Source organism: Macaca mulatta, chromosome 12 (genome assembly GCF_049350105.2).
Source record: "Macaca mulatta isolate MMU2019108-1 chromosome 12, T2T-MMU8v2.0, whole genome shotgun sequence".
Lineage (NCBI taxonomy): Eukaryota > Metazoa > Chordata > Mammalia > Primates > Cercopithecidae > Macaca > Macaca mulatta.
The window spans coordinates 49,361,303-49,382,500 of NC_133417.1; the positions used below are offsets into that span (position 1 = coordinate 49,361,303).

At 36.7% G+C, this 21,198-nt stretch overlaps 1 protein-coding gene across 4 annotated transcripts in view; it reads right to left on the bottom strand.

Moving 5' to 3' along the window:
- Positions 1 to 21,198, bottom strand: part of ZEB2 (zinc finger E-box binding homeobox 2) — a 132,738-nt gene that overhangs the window by 17,997 nt on the left and 93,543 nt on the right. For 3 of the 4 annotated variants that reach the window (XM_015110053.3, XM_028830674.2, XM_077956936.1), the window contains one exon: positions 19,138 to 19,209. The exons of the other annotated variant lie outside the window; for it this stretch is intronic. In XM_015110053.3, coding sequence (XP_014965539.2) covers positions 19,138 to 19,209 — 72 coding nt within the window. The remainder of the gene's footprint in view (positions 1 to 19,137; positions 19,210 to 21,198) is intronic. 4 annotated transcript variants of the gene reach the window in all.

The following is a 21,198-nucleotide window of genomic DNA, read 5'->3' on the forward strand; positions in this document are numbered from 1 at the left end:
TTTAAAAGCCAACAATTGTATTCTAAGATCCATAAACATTAAAGATAATATAAAATTAAGGTTACTTTAATAGTCTATCTGAAATTTCCTTTTCTTTTAAGAAAGGTACATTTAATTTTTCATTGTCCACTAGACTGAACGTCCCTAACCACAGACACATCCTGTTGCTAAATATAAGCTTTTAACCCTTCACCCTCTGAATGTCACAGACAGCCAGGACTACACAATCTGAGACAGATGAAAAAGGAAAGATATTCCTAGACAGATAAGAATGCAACTTTGTTAAAAAAAAATCACCAGAATGTGGCATTTTATCTTTCCCTATAATTTTAATCTTTAGTTCAGTATTTTAAAGCTGCTGAAAATAAAATTAAGCTCACAACTGATAGAAATAAAATAAAAAGTAACAGAGGGAGTTAAGAAACTGGTGTGTGATTTTGATGTGACTTTAACTTTTGTAATTATGACTCTATTCCTGTGAAATGAATAAGAGTTGTAACTCAATTTTAGCAACTTGTGTCATAAGATTTTGTATATTTGAAACCTCTAGATGTGTTTCTGAAATAAGGTGTGACTTAGATATCCTAAATAATATTTTTATGCATAACACAAAGTTGGGAGAGTAGCTGTTATATTATTCTTTATTCTAAGTAGGTGAAAAAAGTGCTTTGCTGGTACAATTAATCGTGGAATCCTATTATCATAGTTTTTGAAAGCAGTTAACCTTGGTGCCACTAGATTGTTCACCTTGTCTTCTCTACCATAAACAATATTATAGTATTTGACATAATAATTTTCCTTGGCAACTGTGGCAGAGTGATGCGCAAGCAAGCCAGGCAATTTTTTTTTTTTTTTTTTTTTTTAGCTTTCATCATTATGAACTTGGATTTTTGAGAAGGAGAATAGAAAGTGGAACCATCCATTAATTCAACAAGTATTTATTGAATGCCTAGTGTGTGATAGACATCATGTCATGCTCTGGTGAGCAAATAACAGATCTAGGCTCATCCTTTGGGAAGTCACGAGAGAGAATAATACAACTGATACTATCTCCAAAGTAAACACATCATTACAAACTCAGATAAGTATTATGAAAGAAAGTTATGTGGTGGTATAAAAAAAGTAACAGAGGAGCCTGATGGCAGCTAGAAGATCAGGAAGGTCTTAACTGAAGAAGCATGAAGTTACCTAACTGTAGAAGCTGGAGAAGAGCAGCATGTGCAATGTGGTGACTGAAACAAGCATGGGACATCTCAGGATGTAAAAAAAAAAAAAAAAAGGACAGTGCTGGAGTGCAGAGGGTGAAAGGAGAACCACGCGATGTAAGGGTGGAGAGTAATGCGGGAGCCAGACCATGCAGCAGGTAAGAGCTTGTTAAGGATTTGGGTTTTTACTCTAAAAGAAGCAGGAAGCTATTGAAGAGTATTAAGCAAAGAGGATGGTTGGATGAAATTATGATTATTCGCATTTTTAGATGACATCTTTGGCTATAGTATGATAGGGATTGGAGGAAGAGAAAAGTAGGTCCTGGGAATCCAGTTAGGAGGTTCCTGTCCTAGGCCAGGCAAAAGATACTGTTAAGGAATTGATGATGGAGATGAAGGAAGTGGCTGGATTTGAGAAATACCTAAGATAAAATTCCTCAGATTCATTTGGGAAAGAATCTGGTTTGTCAAGTTGGGAGATGCTAAGATCCCTCCCTCAGGTTTAGACTTTCCAAATTTGATGGATGGCAGGTGACATTGATCAAAGCAAAGAACACTAGAATTCTAAAAGGACTTGAAACTATAAACAAATACATGGGACCAAATAAAAGGAAGTGGGAGAATTACACTTTGTGGACCACTAAACTAAGCACCAGTAATCCTGAATGCTGTGATCTCAAACCTTTCTTTTTTTCCTCTGTAACTTCTAATAAGTTTAACAAGAACAACGGTCTATTCCAAGACTGTATTTCCCTCAAAAATAGATTTGGAATGTACAGTAATGGATTAAGATTTTATACCTTGAAATTTTGCTTAAATCTGTTATTAGCTGGACTTAATAAAGAATATGGGCTTTAGATAAGATCACTTTCCTCTTGCTGTACACACAATGTCATGGATGCTTTCCAGTGGATACTTATTGGTGGTGACTGTGATGATGTCATTTAACTTGCATCACTGAGGACCTATGGAGTATGTAGAAACTGTCAACTTGCATAAACTATTTGCTCATTGTTTTGGATCATCAAAATAACATCAGATCTATAAAAAAAATTACCTTTTACTTTTGATAGGAAGAAAAGATAAAAGGGGCAAAATGGTGAAGCCATGATGAATGTCTTTTGAGTAACTTCACTGCTTTTATCAGTGACTGACTTCTTTTTCAGTGCTATGACAGCAGAAAGTAATGTAATCGTTCCTTTCTGAATTCGTATCTACTTGAGGGTTGCCAATGGTTTATGTTAAGGGTTAAGACATGGTTTAAGTTTTCTGAGAATATTGTCCTACTTGATGACCTTCGTGTAACCTAGTAAACATAGATGGATGTACATTTAATATCCTAATTTTATCTTGATATTTCAGCAACTATTTGAATGATCTGGCTATCTTTGCATGAATTTTCATTTGCATATGAATGTTTCCATCAGAAATGTAATCATATGCAAATTCAATTGGATTTGCATTAATAGCCTTTTGGCTTAAAAGGGAGGAAAATTCTGATTTTTCTGGATAGGCAAACAAAACTGCATCTAGATACACTACCGTTGCTTGGAGAGGCAATTCAATTGCTAGATCAAATTTGGCCATGCTAGATTTCTATGTCAAGTGTGATGGGGACAAAAGACATCAAATCATGCGCTCTCTTTAAGGATCCATCTTTGATCATCTTTGTATTCTGGGCATTGAGTATATTGCCTAGAAATTAGTAGGCTCTCAAGGATCATTTATGGGATGAACGTGGAATAAATTATGTCCTTAACACTAATCTTGGTGTAGAGGTCTTTTAGTAAAAGGAAGCATAAAATGAGATACCTGCAGCTGAGCTAGGGACTTAGACCTAATATTCAGGCAACTGTAGAATAATTATTTGATAAACTGTGTAATAGTGGTCATAAATACTTGCAAGAGTTTGATAGGGCTCAGGTAAGTATTCAAAAAGGGTTTCATGAAGAAGATGGCACTCAATCATTTAAATCCATTTGCTCCATCTGGATATTTCTTCATGCTGTATAGATATGCTGTTGTTTATATATCTCATATACCTAGGGTCACTTAAGTGGGCTAGAGTTGAACCTCTCAGAAACTAGGTATCATCAGCATGGATCTAATGTAGTTTTCCCTGAGGTGCAATAGGTGCTAGTAATATACAGTTTTTCTGCCCAGTACTTCAACATTCACCTTGTCCTAGGAATGGTTCTCCATTTCCCGATTGCCAAGCCTTATGGTACCCAAGGAGCTGCTGTGTTACCACGTGATCCTGCTCCCCTAGTCATAATTGATCTCTGTTGCTCAGGTGAGCCAATCTTAGTCCTCTCTTCTCCAGGCCAACTTGTTGATTGGTCCAGGGTAGCCAATAGATCCAATTAAATTCAATAAATCCCTTCCTTATGATTTTAGGACTTTGTTCCAGAAAAAGCATCAAGGCAGTTTTTAATTTTTTTTCTGCCAAGTGACTGTAGCTATAAAATGTAGAATGAGGAATTGTTATTTTCCATCTAGAAAAAGAAGATTTATGAAGAGAGAGAATAAAGCAGACATACAGAGAAAAAGCAGACAAGATTGCATGTTCTGACAGTTAATTTCTAGCTCTTCTCGTTCCTGAGGCCGAGGTGCACCTTGCAGCGGTTCTGTTGATCACCTTCCTTAAATTCTGTGAGCCAAGAAACTTCCTTTTCTTCTTGAAGGTATGTTGTGTTTCAGTCTCTTAAAACTACAGTCACCCTAACAGTTATAATACTAGGACAAATGATGGGATTCAATTTTGGTTACTCTCAGAATTGTTGGGAAGAATGAAGTTTTGATTGTATCTGAAAGTTTGTATGTTTGTTTTTACAAAGATTATGCAGTAATGTGTACTGGATACAGGAATGAGGTAGAAAAGTAGCAGAAAGGTTGTAGAATTCTTCACTGAATTTTTCTAGTGTAAAATCAACCTCATTTTCCTTCTTTCTGTAATCCTCTTCACTCCCTGGTCTCCTTGGAAGAACTGCCAAAACACACTGACAAAGGATATTTGCATGGTATTTATGATCAAACAATAACAAAAATTCACAAGAAGCCTCAAGTAATTTCTTCCCATACCTTCTCCAGAGATTTTGCATAGTCCTAAAATTTACCCTAATGTCTTGCAAATATCTCTCAACCTTCCCTAAGGTTAGATAACCTTTTCTTTATCAAAAAAAAAAAAAAAAAAAAGAATATCTAGCTTGGACAACAAATCTTGTCTGTATAGAAAGTAAAAGAACTAGCCAGGCATGGTGGTGCGTGCCTGTGGTCCCTGCTACTGGGGAGGCAGAGGTAGCAGAAGTGCTTGAGCTTGGGAGGTTGAGGCTCAGAGAGCTGTGATCACACCACTGCACTCCAGCCTGAGTGACAGAGTGAGACCCCCATCTCAAAAACAGAAAAAAAAGAATGTTAATTAAAAATGTTTCCTCATGACCATGTGTATTTTAATATTGTTTGATTGTTAGGGTGAATTTTCAGGTCCCTTCTTGTCAGGAAAGCCTCAGTTCTCTTGGCAATATGTTGGTCAGTCTTACTAACATTGCTTATTAATGACATGTTTATAAATATCTTTATGTCTGTGTTAGATATTGATTTTTTAGACAGATAACAATAAATATCAATATAGACTGGCTTTAAAAATTATTGCTTAAAAATCAAGCAGTGTTAACAGAACTCTAAATAAAAGAGAAATATTGGTCCCCAAATTAGTCAGCCCCCATAATCAAGTTGCTTTAGAATACTTTCTCAAAGATACTTAAAAGTGGGCTTTGCTTAGTGTTTACAGGTAGTGAAATATAGACTGGGTACTTATTCTTTATCATTTTCTGTTTCCCTTTGGTATTTATTTTCTTTATTTGTAACAAGCCTGTGTTCACATTGGAAGACAGGTGCTCTATTATCACTGGTTTAGTGTCCTGCATGCTTTTGATTTTCATAAAAAATTGAAAAAAATTGAATATTATGTTAAGCCATTTAAGTAAACATCAAAATGAATAAATAATTCTTTTTCAAAAGAAAATATCTTGGAAGGTACAGAGGACCTGCAGCAAGTATATGTAAAAAACTGAGTAGAATCATCCATCCAACACCTTTTTTTAATAACTGTTTGTTGAGTGCCTACTAGTGCCAGTTTTCTTGGAAATTAGGACTTGAGTAGTTAATTTTTTTTCCTACTTCTGTGATTCACCCATTTGGAGATATATACACATAATGGTTGTGACTCTGCAATATACAGACATGTAAATATATATATGTATAATAGGACATCTCATATATATATACACACACACATGCTTCCCCAGTGTAATGTAATGTATGTAACGTAAATTATGTATTTATCATATAATCTGGCTTTTGCTCACTTCACTATGAAAGGCAAAGGGACCTGAAGAAGCAATTACAAATCTAGGTAACTGTATTTATCATCTTTTTGAAAAACAGTCTTTTTGTTGACCTCTCAGATGAGAAGAAAACACAGAAAATTATTTTGAATGTAGTCATTTGTATTGAGTTTGTTAGTTTAAGGAAGCACGTATTCGACATTTGTTGAGGTCTATAGATTCTCATGGCTGCTTTGTTTAAAGTTGACTAATTAATAAATGTAAGCTCTTCATCATTAAAACTGCATGTATGCATTTTTGCAGAAGGCTTCCAAAAGACATGTTGGCACTAGATACCTAAAAACAACCGTGAGGGAAGAGGATGATCTTTTTCTCATTATACAGCTACATGGGCGGCCTCACAGAGCCTCCAACTGGTACAGAGGCATGGATAAAGCCAGGTCGTCAAGAGCAACAGAAAAGTTTTCTGCTTCTCCTGGGAATTAGTACAGCATCTTGGCTGCTCCCTCCACCCCTGCTCTGAACATGGCTTTCTCCAGGGAACACATGTTCTGATGCCAATGAGAGTTTCTCATGTAAGAGAGCTTCACGAGAGCGAGGTGAAGAGTGGACAAGGAATGGGAATCTGTAGTAGTCTGTAGTATCAAATATCTCCCTAAACAGCAGGAGATCTTACATTAGGGAATTTTGAATATCAAGATGTAGAAACTGCTAACACTCAGACAATTTTGATTGCTGTGTATTGGCACAGAATGATAGAGTCCATTACTTTTAAAAAAATTCCCAAGATAGACAATATGCACTTGTCTTTCACATTACTGTCTAACCGAAACATTTGGAATTGGTATATTACCAAAAAGACAGACTAGTTTATTACATTTTACAGGAGTTGATGAAGTAAGGTGATTTTGCCCAGCAATTCAATGCTCTTTTCTTATGTTTTATGTAAAGACACGTGAAACCTAAGAAAGCTCAGGACAGTCAGTGATTTTCAAAAGTCAGTGGCATCCGTATTATCTGGGAGCTTGCTTGAAATGCAAATTATTGGGGCCCATCCAAACCTATGGAACCAGCAATCTGTGTTTTAACAAGTCTTTCAGGAAATTCTGACCCTTGTCCAATTTAAGAACTCTACAAATTCAGTCCTCTGCCTCGCATGGCTAAATGAGACATTCATAACATGATTTTGGAGAGAAGCAAAATCAGTCCCATATTATTATTATTAGGTAGCTTTCCTGACTATCTATGCCTGAGTTCACATAGACTTCCTTCTTCACTTACTGAATGTCATCTGTGTGTCTCAATCATTGAATTGATCACATCCCATTGTAATCTTTCTCTTACGTGTCTGTGAGCTGATAAAGGAATGAACCGTATGTTATTCAGCTTTGTGTCACCAGCACCTAGCATAGTGCCTGGGTCACAGTTATTATGCAATAACTGAATGATTAGGCAAGGCTCAGGGTCCTTGGACTCCTCATTTCGGCTCAGTTAGTTCATGTTTTTGAATTTCAATTTCCTCAACTGTAAAATGAGCCAGGGTGTGCTTGCCGGGGTATCCTCAAAGTTCCAGAATTCCATAATTTCAATTAATTAATTACCTTAATCAATTTGCTTTTTCTTTACTGGCTAGGCCTAGAGAATTTTATCTGTCTTCTTTTCAATTAAAAACTAAAAACAACACAGCTTTCTGATGGGGAAATCAAACATACAGATTAAGAGAAAATATTTTGGAGGTGCCTGGAAACCCCAGACACATCACAAGCAAAACAGTGCTTATTAAATATTTGTTGAATGAATGAAGTAGGCACTCAAGAAGCTTGAAATATCAGTTATTTCTTGTGGGAACACTTGCTGTGAAGTGAAGATAGCTGCTCCTAATCGCAAACAAAGCTAATAAAACCACAGCACTCATTAGCCAGGAAGTGAACAGGCTCTTCTCGGCGTTCACTGATTATAGTCTGAAAATCATCCCCCGTCTCACCTGCCAAGCACTACTTCTATTTTTCTCTCCTCTGAACCTATCTTTCTCCACCTTATTTTTTAAAAACTCAATGTATGAAGTTAACTAAGAAATTAAAAAATAATGACTTCCATGACAGATGTCTGACTGGCGGACAAAACTCTTCCAACCTATAAAAATGTGACAGATAAAACCAAGAAGAGTATGACATGCTTTATAATAGTATGATTCCCTCTTTGTTAAGTATTTAGGTACTAATTGAATTATCTGATAAACTGATTTTGTACAATTGATTAACACCATATATCCACAAAACTCTTGCAGAGAAATACGTTATAATCAAACTTGTATCGCTTCTGTTACTCATATAAGAAAGTTAACTAATTTAAAAGTTTTAATTTAAGCTCCATGTAAGAGGAATAGGAGAAATTGTGAGTTATTAAACCAAGAGGATAATGAAGGTAAAAAAAATGTTCTTATTCTTTCCCCCACTTTCCCCTATGCTAACGATGCGATGCACAGAATTGATGGTTAAAGAGGCTTAATTGCTGGCTACGCTGCCAACCTTATACTAATATTACCAGTTTAGGGGAGTTACACCTGGCACCACTGTATTTCTTGGTCAGGCAAGGTTTTCAGTCTAGATCTGGATCTTTACTTGGGGTTCAGTTGCTCCGGAGATACCCAAAGAAGGATCCTGTAAACTTAGACTTAACTGGCATTTCTATTCAATACTTGAAGCAGTGCCTCTCTGATCCCACCACTTCCCATCCAGGCTTATACTCTGCTATTCTTCTCATGTATTTTGTGAGATATGAACAGGACTGGCTACATGGTTGGTGGGGCCCAGTGTAAAATGAAAATGTAGGGCTCTTCATTCAAAAATTGTTAAGAACTTCAAGACAGCAACTGCAGAGCCAACCAAGCAGCTCTTACCAGTGCTGGGCCCTGTGCGACTGTGCAGGGGCCAGACCCAGGAAGCTGGGCCTGTGTATGTTATCGTGAGGCAGCGCCCCCGAGAGCCTCCCATCCCATGACAGCTAGTGTGGTCCAGTATTTTTTTTTTTCTTCATGCTTCCAGTAAAATTTCAGTAGAAGAAAGGGCAGGGTGGGGTGGAGTCCAAAATTTCTAGCCTAATTTCCTCATTTAACAGATGTTACAACCAAGGTACAGTGAGGTTAGTGATTCATACAAAGTTGCACAAGTACTTTCTGGAAGAGCTGTATGTAGGATTTATGTATCCTGACTCTTCACCCACTGCTCTTTCTACTGCACCATAATGACTCAACATGAGAGAGAGAGAGAGAAGAAAAGAGAGAACCTCATCTTTTTAGTTTTTCATCATGCCTGACTTGATACCATTTGAGCAGGCCCTACATACTGAAACGATCACAATGACATTATAAGCAATTCTAAATAGCCACATTATTACACCATACAATTAATATGGCGGAAAGTCAGTTAAAATGCCCACTTCAGTGTGTGTCTGTGTGTGTGTTTGTATGCATTTGTATAAAATTTTTACTTTTTCTCTCTCTCTTTTTTTTTTTAATGTCTCCACTCCTCTGAATCCTAAACACTTGTTTAATTCTTACATCTTTTTTTTTTTTTTTACTGGGTAATCCAGAGCTCGGTCTAGTGGAGCAAAAAGAACACATAAAAGTTCTTCAGGGGCCGGGCGCGGTGGCTCACGCCTGTAATCCCAGCACTTTGGGAGGCTGAGGCAGGTGGATCAGGAGATCAGGAGATCGAGACCATCCTGGCTAACATGGTGAAACCCCGTCTCCACTAAAAATACAAAAAAATTAGCCAGGCGTGGTGGCGGGCACCTGTAGTCCCAGCTACTCGGGAGGCTGAGGCAGGAGAATGGGGAGAACCCGGGAGGCCGAGCTTGCAGTGAGCCAAGATCGTGCCACTGTACTCCAGCCTGGGCGACAGAGCGAGACTCCATCTCAAAAAAAAAAAAAAAAAAAAAAAAAGTTCTTCAAATTCTCTGTTCAAGATGCTTATTTAAAATTTCCATTTAATATTTAAGGATTGTATTTCCTAATTTGACTGTTTCTAATTTGTAATCAAGTTTCTAAAGGCACTCAATAAAGAATAACTTTCCATAGCACCTTGCAAAGGTGAATTTTTATTAGGTATTATTTTAACATCTGTTAAAATAGCAAGTATTAGTTATTAGTTAGCAGATATTAGATATTTTGTAGTTATGATAAACAAGAAATGTCTCAAGCTTAACTTTGGACTAGAAACCAAAAAAGAACTTTATTCCCGGTTTATTTTGCTTTCCCATTTCACATATTACTTGTTATTCTCCCCCCATGCTTAATGATATCCTCCTACATGTGTTCCACTTCTTCAGACTAAATGAAACTGTGTCATCCCCTGATAATAACCCATCCCTTACAGACCTTTCCCAAAGGGCCATTCCTGCTTTCATTTGTTATGACTCACAGAACAAAGAAGAAGGGTCAACAAACTCCTTAATTCACGCTACTGCTTCCAATCAATGTTCCTGTTTCGTCAACTCACTCATCATTTATTTGTTTGTTTATTTATTCATTAATTCAACAAATACCCTGGTTATGAACCATTAACACTGTATAAACGCTGTATAAATCCTCTGAGAGGGATTATGGATAAGAGCAAACCTAACCTCTAACCCTCAAATAGCTTCCACTCTGTAGCTGTAATGTTTTGAAGTCGGAAGTCACACATTTTCACTATCATGTTTTAGGACATTGCCTGTATAGTGCAAACAAAATGACGCCTGTGCCATGATTACATTTTCCCCAGGATGCCATTGCATTCTGAGAAACTTCATCACTTAATAGGTAGCCCATGCACGACCTGGCTTCATAGTGCTTAGGCTTTCTCTAGTCCAGCTACATGGATGGCCACACTTGTTCCTGGGACAAGAACCAGAACCAGAACCAGAACCGTGAAATTTCACTCTCTGATTTCTACTTTCTCCCCTTCCCTATCATTCAGTTCCTCATTCCCGTGAAACATGTACTTCAATGTGACAATCAGGCCCTGAAAAGTTCTCTAGTCCATTTTACCCCTTCTGATTTTATTTACCTCAGTTCACCTTGGAACTTGAAACCCTCACTTCCATCTCTGTCCCTTTCACTTGTGTCATTCTTACCCTGCTGAACTAAGATCCAGTACAATTTCTGGAGCATCAAACATATCTTTAAAAAAATCTTAAATAATAGTATAGTCTTGTTGCAGACTATGTTTTCAAAATGGGATATTCCTTCCTAATAATTGAATCTCCATGCATTGTTCACAGCAATTACTCTACATGTCCACTTCTCAAGATTCCAACCCTATTCCTATTCCCTTACTGCTAACTGATGGGCTCTTTTTCCTACTGACTTCAAAGAGTGCAACCCATATAGTGTGTATTCCTTGGATCACTTTAAGTTGACTACATTCTCTCCTATCATTATTCTGTCTTCTTCTTCTGATCTTACTGCTAAAAAATAAACATTATTGTGGCTATCGTCTAAAGTTATTTTAACTCGTTTGATAACCCACTCCATCTTTCACCCAATCTCCTTTTACATTTCAGCCTTTCTCTCTTGTGCAAGGAGGCATGCCCAGCAAGTCTTTGTCCTGAAGAAACTCTTCCCTGAAATTTGCAATTTCTTTAAGGCACCTCTCTTGTCCTGTCTCCAATATTTGACCCTACACTGTTAGAAACCCTCTACAATACTGAACACTTTGCATTTGAACTGATATAGCTTTGCTGTATTTCACATAAAACATCTTAATCCAGATGATATTATAATCAATAATAATGGCTAGAAATGATAGAGCATTTATTATGTGCTAACGTTGTACTAAATATTTTACACACATTTCCTATTCATCTACCACTGTTTTATTCACCCAGTTGAATGCAGGTCCTTATTGAGAGTGACTATTCTTTTCTCATTGTATCTTTCATGATGACTAATAAAATTCCTTGCACTTAGTAGGGTCTCAATAAGTGACCACTGAGTTGAATAACTAATGAGGCTATAATTACTTATTTGTAAATTTTCTCTTCTTGTCATTATGATGTTTGTTTATCGACACCATAAAATTTTATGTTCTTTAGTGGCAGGAACTCACCCTTCTATTTCCTTAAAGTTTCTCAAGCCTCAGTTCAAATTCTACAAACCACAAACACTCTGAATGTATGTATTTTAGTGGTTGTTAACAATGGGCAAATGTTTTGTTTTTTGTTTATTGGTTGTTATACAGGGTAAGAAGAAAAAAAAATACGATTTTTTCTCCACTTCCATGAGAACAGCTTTTTAGATTCCCCACATGAGTGAGGTCAAGTGGTATTTGTGTTTCTGTGCCTGGCTTATTTCACTTAGCATAATGTCCTCCAGGTTTATCCATGTTGCTGCAAATGACATGATTTCATTCTGTTTATGGCTGAATAGTATTCCATTGGGTATATATACCACTCGTTATCCATTCATCTGTTGATGGACATTTAGGCTGATTCCAGAGGATGAGGAGGGTAGGGGGAAGGGTGAACAGTGAGAGCTTTGTCAATGGGTACAAAACTACAGTTAGATAGGAGAAATAGTTATGTTGGTCTATTATATGACTGGAGCTCACAAAAATGTAGTGCATATTTCAAAATAGCTAGAAGAGGGGTTCTCGAATGTCCTTATCACAAAGAAATGATAAATGTTTAAGGAGATGGATATGCTAATCACCTTGATTTGATCATTAAACAATGTATATGTGTATCAAAACATCATGTTGCACCCCACAAATATTAATATGTAGAATTGTTATGTGTCAAAAATAAATTTTTAAAAAGAATACGATCCCTGATGTAAGTCAGTTGTCAAAGAAAGGAAAAGTCTGACAACTTTCATCATTATTATACAGAATCATTATAAATACTACTAAATCCTCTTCTTACACAGTTAAAGAAGGGATGCTAAATAAAAATGAAATCAGATATAAAGCGAAACTGGTTCTTAACCTTCATATTTTAACCTCAAATGCCAGAGTACTGAAAATAATGTGTCCTACAACTTGTCTGTGTAGTTTTCCAGAATGTCAAAAGAACTTAAATGTCAAAGGCTCTCAAAATTGGTTAGCCCTTTCATTACAAATTTGTTAAATATTGTATTTTTGTTTCCTAGAGAAGAAGTTAAGGAGGAACCAGTGTGAATGGAGAATACAGTTTACAATGTATTCATATCTTAATGAATAAAAATAGTTTGAAGTTGGCCAGGAGTTGTGGCTCACGCCTGTAATCCCAGCACTTTGGGAGGCTGAGGTGGGCGGATCACCTGAGGTCAGGAGTTCAAGTTCAGCCTGGCCAAAATGACGAAACCCTGTCTCTACTGAAAGTACAAAAATTAGCTGGGAGTGGTGGCGTGTGCCTGTAATCCCAGGTACTCAGGAGGCTGAGGCAGGAAAATTGCTTGAACCCAGGAGACAGAGGTTGCAGTGAGCCGAGATCGCGCCATTGCACTCCAGCCTGGGCAACAAGAGCGAGACTCCATCTCAAAACAAAACAAAAAAAACCTGACAAAACAGGGTGAGCATCTAGTCTATGTTAGTTGTTGTACTGGGTGCTTTAAAAATGGCATGCCGTGAGAATGATACAATGGACTTTGGGGAAATGGTGGGAGGGTGATGAGGGATAAAAAAAAACTACATGTCAGCACGGTGTACACTGCTTGGGTGATGGGTGCACCGAAATCTCAGAAATCACTACTTAAAGAGCTTATTCATGTAACCAAACATCACCTGTTCCCCAAAACCTATTGAAATAAAAAAAGAAACAGAAAGAAAATAAAAATACAGTTAAAACAAATAAATGTGACATACTATTTAATCCCCACAGCGAGGCCTTGTACATAAGGAATCATGATTTCCACTTTACCGATGTAGAAATGAAGGCTTATCAATTATATACTCAAGTTAATGTAACTAGTAGTTGGTAGAGATAAAATTCAAGTGTAGGTTATTGGTGTCTAGAATCTGGAGTCTTCCAAAACAATTGCCTCCCATATGTAAAATAATTTTTGTATTATTCTTAGGATACCGGAGATGAGTTTAATGACTATATCAGAATGCATACAGGTAGTTCTTAAACAAGAATTTTATTGTGTTGTGTAAGATTAAGAACTGACACCTAAATTGGCCTTGCCCAGTTTCTGGATGTAAGGTACTTTTTCCCCCCTCTTAGCAAAGGAAGCACAGATGCAGGTGGTTATTAATAGCCCTTTATAACTAGAGGTACTAGGTTGTCTGAGTAAATGTAACTTTCACACATTAAAAGAGGAAAACATCAGGGCCCTGTTTGGATCCTGATACGCATGTGGAACTGCAATAATGTTAATGATCACCACGCACCTAAGACAGCTCCTTGTTACTACGAGCACTTAGGCAAACTCAGGTTTATAATGCTTCCAGGTTTTTCCATTTCTCTACTCTTCTTAGAAAATAGTTTTTTCACACACTCTTAAAAATTTTACCTAATAATTTCATTTTGAATTTAAATCCTATTAATATCTGAAAGTTGTAGGGTTCTTTGTTAAAAGGTATTCTTTATCTTACATGTGAAAGCATTACAATTTTCTTTCTTTTTTAAAAAAAACATTAAAACCGGTGAACTTATGCAATGCGGAAAGTTATTAATATAAATCCAGGTTTGCGCTGTTTTATGTGTTACAGATCAATTCTGCCATTCAGTTAATCTAACTTTGTTGTAAAAAATATATATATAGTGATACTCTAGGCTATTCTTCTTTGCCTTTAACAAGGCAAAATCCTTCGGGGACTTAGATCCTGGTTTCACTCTCTAAAGATACTGACTTAGTCGCCTCCACAGAGAATGTTTTCCTTACTGTGGCTTCCTTTATCAGAATCCATTTCTTCTCCACCAAATATTCATTCATTGACTCATTCATTCATTTCACCAGTCGTAGTATCTACCATGTATGCTCCCTGTTATAACTGGGCTTGTTGAGGCAAAATGGAATAGCCCTTTCCTTAGGGCAAACATTTTTTTAGTCACTTACTAATATCAACATATACATTCTTCTTATTACTATTTTTGAGATAGGGTCTTGCTCTGTCACCCAGGCTGGAGTGCAGTGGATTATGGCTCACTGCAGCCTCCAACTCCTAGACTGAAGCCATCCTCCCACCTCAACCTCCTGAGTAGCTGAGATTATGGGCCAGACCACCACACCTGGCTTCATTATTTATTTGATTACCTCAGTAATTATTTATTTAATTACTGGCTGCAGAACAAGGTCAGCCAATGAGGTAGATACCAGGATGATCCACCCTCATTTTCAAGCTGAAGAAACCTCTTGTCTTCATGAAATTGACTCCATGAAATAAGGGCAAACAATATAAAGAGGAACAATTAAACATGCTGAAGTTAGCGGTGTACACCTTAGGGTTGTGGGATTTCAGAAAAGGAACAGATTGCTGTCATTTGAGGTGTTCAAGGCTGACCACATCAAGTCCAACGTGACCTGGACTTGAAGAACAGAAGGATGGGGAGAATTTGAATGACTGGAAGACAGGAGCTGGGGGATTAGGATCTGAAGGGATAGCATGGGCAGAGATTCAGAGGTTGGTATAAATGTGGTTCTTTTTTGTTATCACCCAGGGATTTGGTCTGACAAGAATGGAGCGCCGTTGGTATACAATGGATGGCACTTATTATCGGACTGAAGAATGTCCTGTAGGTGCTCAGGGGCAATTCAGGATTCTAAGAAGGGAATTTGGACATTGAGGAAACTGTTAAAGAAAAGATGTGGGCTGACTAAATAGAGGAGGACATGAGGGCCAGAGAACAGTCAAATGTAACTAAGGCTTTCAAGTTTGGATGAGTGGAATAAAGGAGAGATGAAAATGTCTGGTTGGTTACTTTAGGCCAGGGGTCAAAAATATGTCAACCTAAAAATACAAAAGGGAAGTCCAAGTGCTGTTTGTCTCCCATTCACTCTCTCATTTCTTCAAAGACACTTTGTGACGGAGACCATTCCAGGATTCATGGCGATAAAGCAGCCCAAACCCCACAGGTTCATTGGAGGAAGACATTCTAGTGTGGGATGGCTAGAGAAGACGTTCAGCCAATAGCAGGATCTTGATGAGTAGGACTTGGGAGCAGAGGAAGATGGTCTTTTAGATGTAATTTCAACAAGAAAAGATGTATTATTTCTAAAACCATATGTATTTAGCATCCAAAGAGATGCCAGGGAGAAGAAGTGGTAAGCTTGTAGCTAGGAAGACTGATATGTACTTATTCTCTAAAAGGGCAGAGTTGTAAGCTGAAGATCACTAGTACATTTCTAATTAACTAAGTCCAGTGTATTTATTCAGCTTTCTTTCAAGGGTAGTTATTTGAAGCTTTTAACTGAGTTCTCACCTTCACGAAATTCTCTTTCTTTGCTTCTGAATGTTTAATTTTTTTCTCTTGTGTCATAATCTTTTTTTTTTTTCCAAAAGAAAATCTTCGTTGATTTTCCTCCCCAGCCACCAGGAGCCCTGGCCTCAGCTTTCAACAAATACACTCAGTCGTAAATCTCATAGTTCTATATGATCTTGAACATGATCTGAGTATATCTGCATAACTCTCAAATCTCTATCTCCAGCCCTGACTTCTTGGATTTCAATTCCTCATTTCCAAAGGACATTCCCATATTCCCATATCTATATATCTTTTATATGAAAATACTTATGTCTAAAGGCTGGTTCAAGATCTTCTCAAAATTAGATCCTTCTTCTGTAAATCTAGAAATAGCAAGTACTGCTATATTCTAAACATGCAGATCTGGAATTCTGAAGCCATTTTGCCTCCATCATTCAGATAATCAATTGCTTATTAAGAAGTCAGGTTGCTAATTTCATCACTGTCTCCACCTCAGGACACGATTTTTATCACTTCACACCTGGATAACTACAATGACTTCCAGTTGTTCTCTCAGAGTCTAGTTTTCACCCACAGAAATCATGGTAGCATAACATGACCCAGACTTTTCTGTCTGGTGCTTTATATTCTCCACCATCTGGCTTTAACTTAAATGTCCAGCTTTATTTCCCAGAAATTGCCTCCTAGGACTCTCTGATTCAGCCAAAACCCTTTACTCACTATCCTCTGAATAGATGTCACACTTTCCCTTCTTGGCTCACAGACTCCTCTTCAACTAGAAAGCCCTTCCTCACTCCTCCATAACTATTGAAAATGTATTCAGTTCGAATTCTACCTCCTTCACAAAACCTGATGTGAATGCCCATTCCATAGACTCTCTCTCATTTCTGTAATTCAAATAATTATGGGCCAGGCACAGTGGCACATGCCTGTAATCTCAGCATTTTGGGAGGCTAAGGTGGGAGGATCACATGAGGTCATGAGTTCGAGACCAGCCTGGCCAACACGGTGAAACCCCGTCTCTACTATAAATACAAAAATTAGCCGGGCATGGTGGTGTGTGCCTGAAATCCCAGCTACTAGGGAGGCTGAGGCAGGAGAACCGCTTTAACCTGGGAGAGGTTGTAGTGAGCCAAGATTGCACCACTGCACTCAGGCCTGGGTGACAAAATTTGAGACTCTGTCTCAAACAAAACAAAACAAATCAAAACAAAACAACAAAAAACTAAATAATTATGGCTCCTACCATTTGTTGCAGGTTTATCACATATTTTCACTTATTCATCATCATTATTTTATCAGGTGTATTAGTCTCATCTTCCAAATTAAATGATAACCATGTTTTAGTCTTTCTGACCCATCTTCTACCTCATATGCACACAACAGTGACTGTATAGAATACACTCAATGAATACTTATTGATTTATTTATTGACTGAATACATATGAACTACAAGGTACAGCAGGTATTATGAGAAAAAAGGGGGTTTTAAAGCCTGGTGAAAAGACATTCAAGATTGACTTCTAAACCTTCTGAATAGAAGCAATTTTTATTAACTTCACTTTAAACTCTAGGTGTATACAACAACTAGTAAATTGTTACTTTGTGGGTAAATTTTCTTTTGTGACACTTTAAGTGCTTATAAGGCTAATAAAAATCAGTTTTTATTTATGCTGGAGGCCAAAATTTAACATTTATCTTTAAAAGGAACTCAAAGCCATTTTTGATCCCATGAGTTGGGACATTATAGAAAGTATCTAATTCATGATATCGCTTTATTACTATGTTTTAATATGAAGTTATTTTATCTTGTTTCTATTTTTTACATGGTGATAATACCCATGCAACATAAAATATTAAAACTAGAAGTAGTCTTATCAAGAAACTAGTTTAATCTACTCGTTTTTTTTGCAGTTGTGGGAACTGAGTTCCAAAGAGGAAAACTGGCTTGCCCAAGGTTACAATCTTGTCATTGTCAGGGCTGGGTGTAAAAATTAGGTTTATTGGGGCTTGATTCTACACTTTTTCTAGAATCATATATTGTACAGTTTTATTTTTATGCCTTAATTTGACATTATTCGAATGAATAGAATGACAATAGGTTTTTATTATTTCTCTTATTTTATACCCAGGAAAGTGAATTCATGCTTTCAAGTCATTAATAAGCACATTTTAAACAGAAACACAACATGAGCAGTTTATTATGGTATGTGTCAACATAAGGGTGATATAAAGATCATCTTCGTTTTTTACATTTCATAAAACTTCAAGCTTTTTTTCATGGATGAGTTGAGTAGAAGTAGTTATGTGTTTTTTTGTTTTGTTTTATTTTGGAAGATAATTTTATAGTGGACACTATGCTAATATTTGTGATGGTAGTGTAGAGGACTGTTGGAAACACCGCCGTCCCCACCCCCCCACAAAAAAAATAGTCTCATCTAGGAAAAGAGAGATAAACATGTAAATTTGTGTTGGTGATGTAAGAATGTGAGAGAAGATGCCATTCAGTGTTTGGGAAAAAACATGGAATATCACAGTTGTCCTGAAACTCCATTCTATTACAGTAGCAGAGTAAAACAAAACGCCGCTCACTATCTTTCCACTGTAACTTTTTAGCTTCATTAAAAATAAGTAAACTTGTCAATTCTTCTCTAAAACTACCTGGAAAAAATTATTCAGAAGGGTTCAAGGATGCAGAGAATTACAAGTAAAGAAAGGATTTAAAGGAACTCAGGTGATTAATTATTGAGAGAAATGTTCATGGAAATTTGTCTTTCTGAAAAAAACATTTTACAGTCTAAATTACACCATATTGTTTGAATTCTCAATGACTGATATCAAGCTGTGGCTAGCAGAGGCATATCATATCCTAATTTTAAAATAATTTTTTGCAGTCTTTTAAAATAAAAGTTACTACTCGAGATTCACCCAACTCATGCACTGAAAGGATCCATTCATAGAGTTCAGTATTCTTGAACATCACAGGTAAATTAGGGGTGTGAGAATGAAAGATACACTTGCTTAGTAAAATACCAAAATGTAGAAAATTTTGATTTGAAACAAAACCAGAGACCTGTAAAGTCTGACTTACTTGTTAAGTCATGGAGATACAAATGGATGGGTCAGTGTTTCTTTCCCTGCCTCACTAAACCCACATGACACAGGACAAATGTGATCTGAGCGTGGCCAACATAACTCACCTGTACCATTGTTAATTGTGGTCTGGATCGTGGCTTCTGGCCCCATAGTGTCATAGTCTTCCTTCATTTCTTCTGTGGGGGAAAATTATCTTTAGCATTTGAGAATTGTAGAAAGGCTTACTATACTAAGCATGCCAAGCACAGGAACAAGGAAGATTCTTTTAAAGGAAGCAGAGAAAAGGCTTGTTGTAAACCTCTAAACAATAGCTTTGTTCAGGCAATTGAATGAATCCAATAGTGCTAGCTGCACAAGAACTTATTTACTTTAAGCATTACTGCAAGCTGTGAAAAACAGAAGTGCTTATTTGGAGCAAACGAAGGGCTTTTCTTCTGGTGGCAGTTCTAGTGACAAACAGGGGAAAGATATTATTTTTTCAATAAGAGTCAAAAGCAACTAAGTATTTGTACTCATGAAGAGGCATGCTGGCTGGTATGCCTCTGGAAACTCTGGATGCTTACTGGCAAGTCAGAATTTCACATTTTGTTTTCATGCTTTTCTTTCCCCTTTAGGGGGCTATAATGGTGCTAATCTATGCAAGCATACTTTTTGAAAACCTAATTCTACATATCAAAACTGGGAATGCCCAGTTTGTACAACAAATATCCCAGAGGTGACAACAATACCTGTTTCACTGCTTGATATAAACTTCTAGAACCTACCTGCCTTATTCCTATCCCCACCACTCCATAAATGTCTTCTCCTCATCATCATTTATGCCCCAGTAGGTAATCATAATCATTTTCTGGGGAAACATATATAACAACAGCTCAGTGTTCTGATGAATATATATATAATGTTGAAGTTAAAAATTCGTAAACAATGAAAGGTCACTATCAAAAATTGCAGTATTTTAAAATAAGGGAGAATTTGAAAAATAGGGGCACTCTCAAATTTTCTGCTTACCAGATTGTAGAGGACGTAGGAGGACAGAGCAGGATAGCTGACAGTTAAAAATCTCTTACGTAAGTAAATTAAACATGAAGTTTAAAAAATTGTATTTTTACTATGACAATACTAATGAGACCAAATATGCTCCAGGATGAATATCTCTCTGTGATAATCATTTTACTTAAAACAAGGGAAACTTTGTAAATAGGACTCTGCGAATTCCCAAATCTGTCCTGGTCATTCTTTGCTTATCATATTCTAATCTACTTTCATGAAAGAACAGGTTCTAGAAAATGTTACAGAAAAAATAAAATAAAATATATTTTACAAGCAGTGCAGCAAATCTGTTTATGGCATCAGAACTAAAAAATCATGATCCTCTTAAGGTAAAATACACAGATATACCTAGATGCTAATTTAATGCCACTCCTCATAATAATCAGAAAATTTGAATGATATTTGTTTAAGCTGTACAACCACTTTAGATTCATTCCTGAGCAAGGAATTCTCCTTCATTTAAAAAATATTTTCAGAGAGACATTTTGCATTAAACATTTAGAAGCTTAATATATAGCAATATTATATTGTCAATTGTAATCATTGATCATTTGAAAGTCTCCCTCATCTGATATTTTTATCAGTCTCTGCAAGGAATTACATTAAGGTATTTCTGAGAAGTTCAGTACTAGATATAAATATAGCTTTTGTGTCTTTCTTCCTTGCTCATCTCATGTGATTTCGGGTAGCCAAGAGTCACAAGAATCAGAAGTTTTCCATCTGAGAGCACATCAAGTCACTGAGGGGAAAACAGTTAACAGCATTTTTTTTTTTTTTTTTTTGCATAATAGTGGTAATGTTCAAGATTTCTGCTGCACTTCCTTCCTCATTGTCATTTTCTTATGAAAAAGTAAAGAGAAGTTACAGTAGTTGGTTGCTTCCCAAATTAATAAATGCTGGGTATCCAAATGTGTAGTCAGCACATTGTATAAATTGCATTTTGTAGTATTATTTAGTTATAACCCTTTTTATCCCACGACTATGCAACTGAGCTCTTTCAGAGATGTTGGATGAGATGGTGTCACTTTTACCTAGAATGTACTTTGCTTTGATTCACTGAGCATCAATCTTTTTCTGTTTTGAATATCAAGCTCAATGTATTAAAATGAAACACT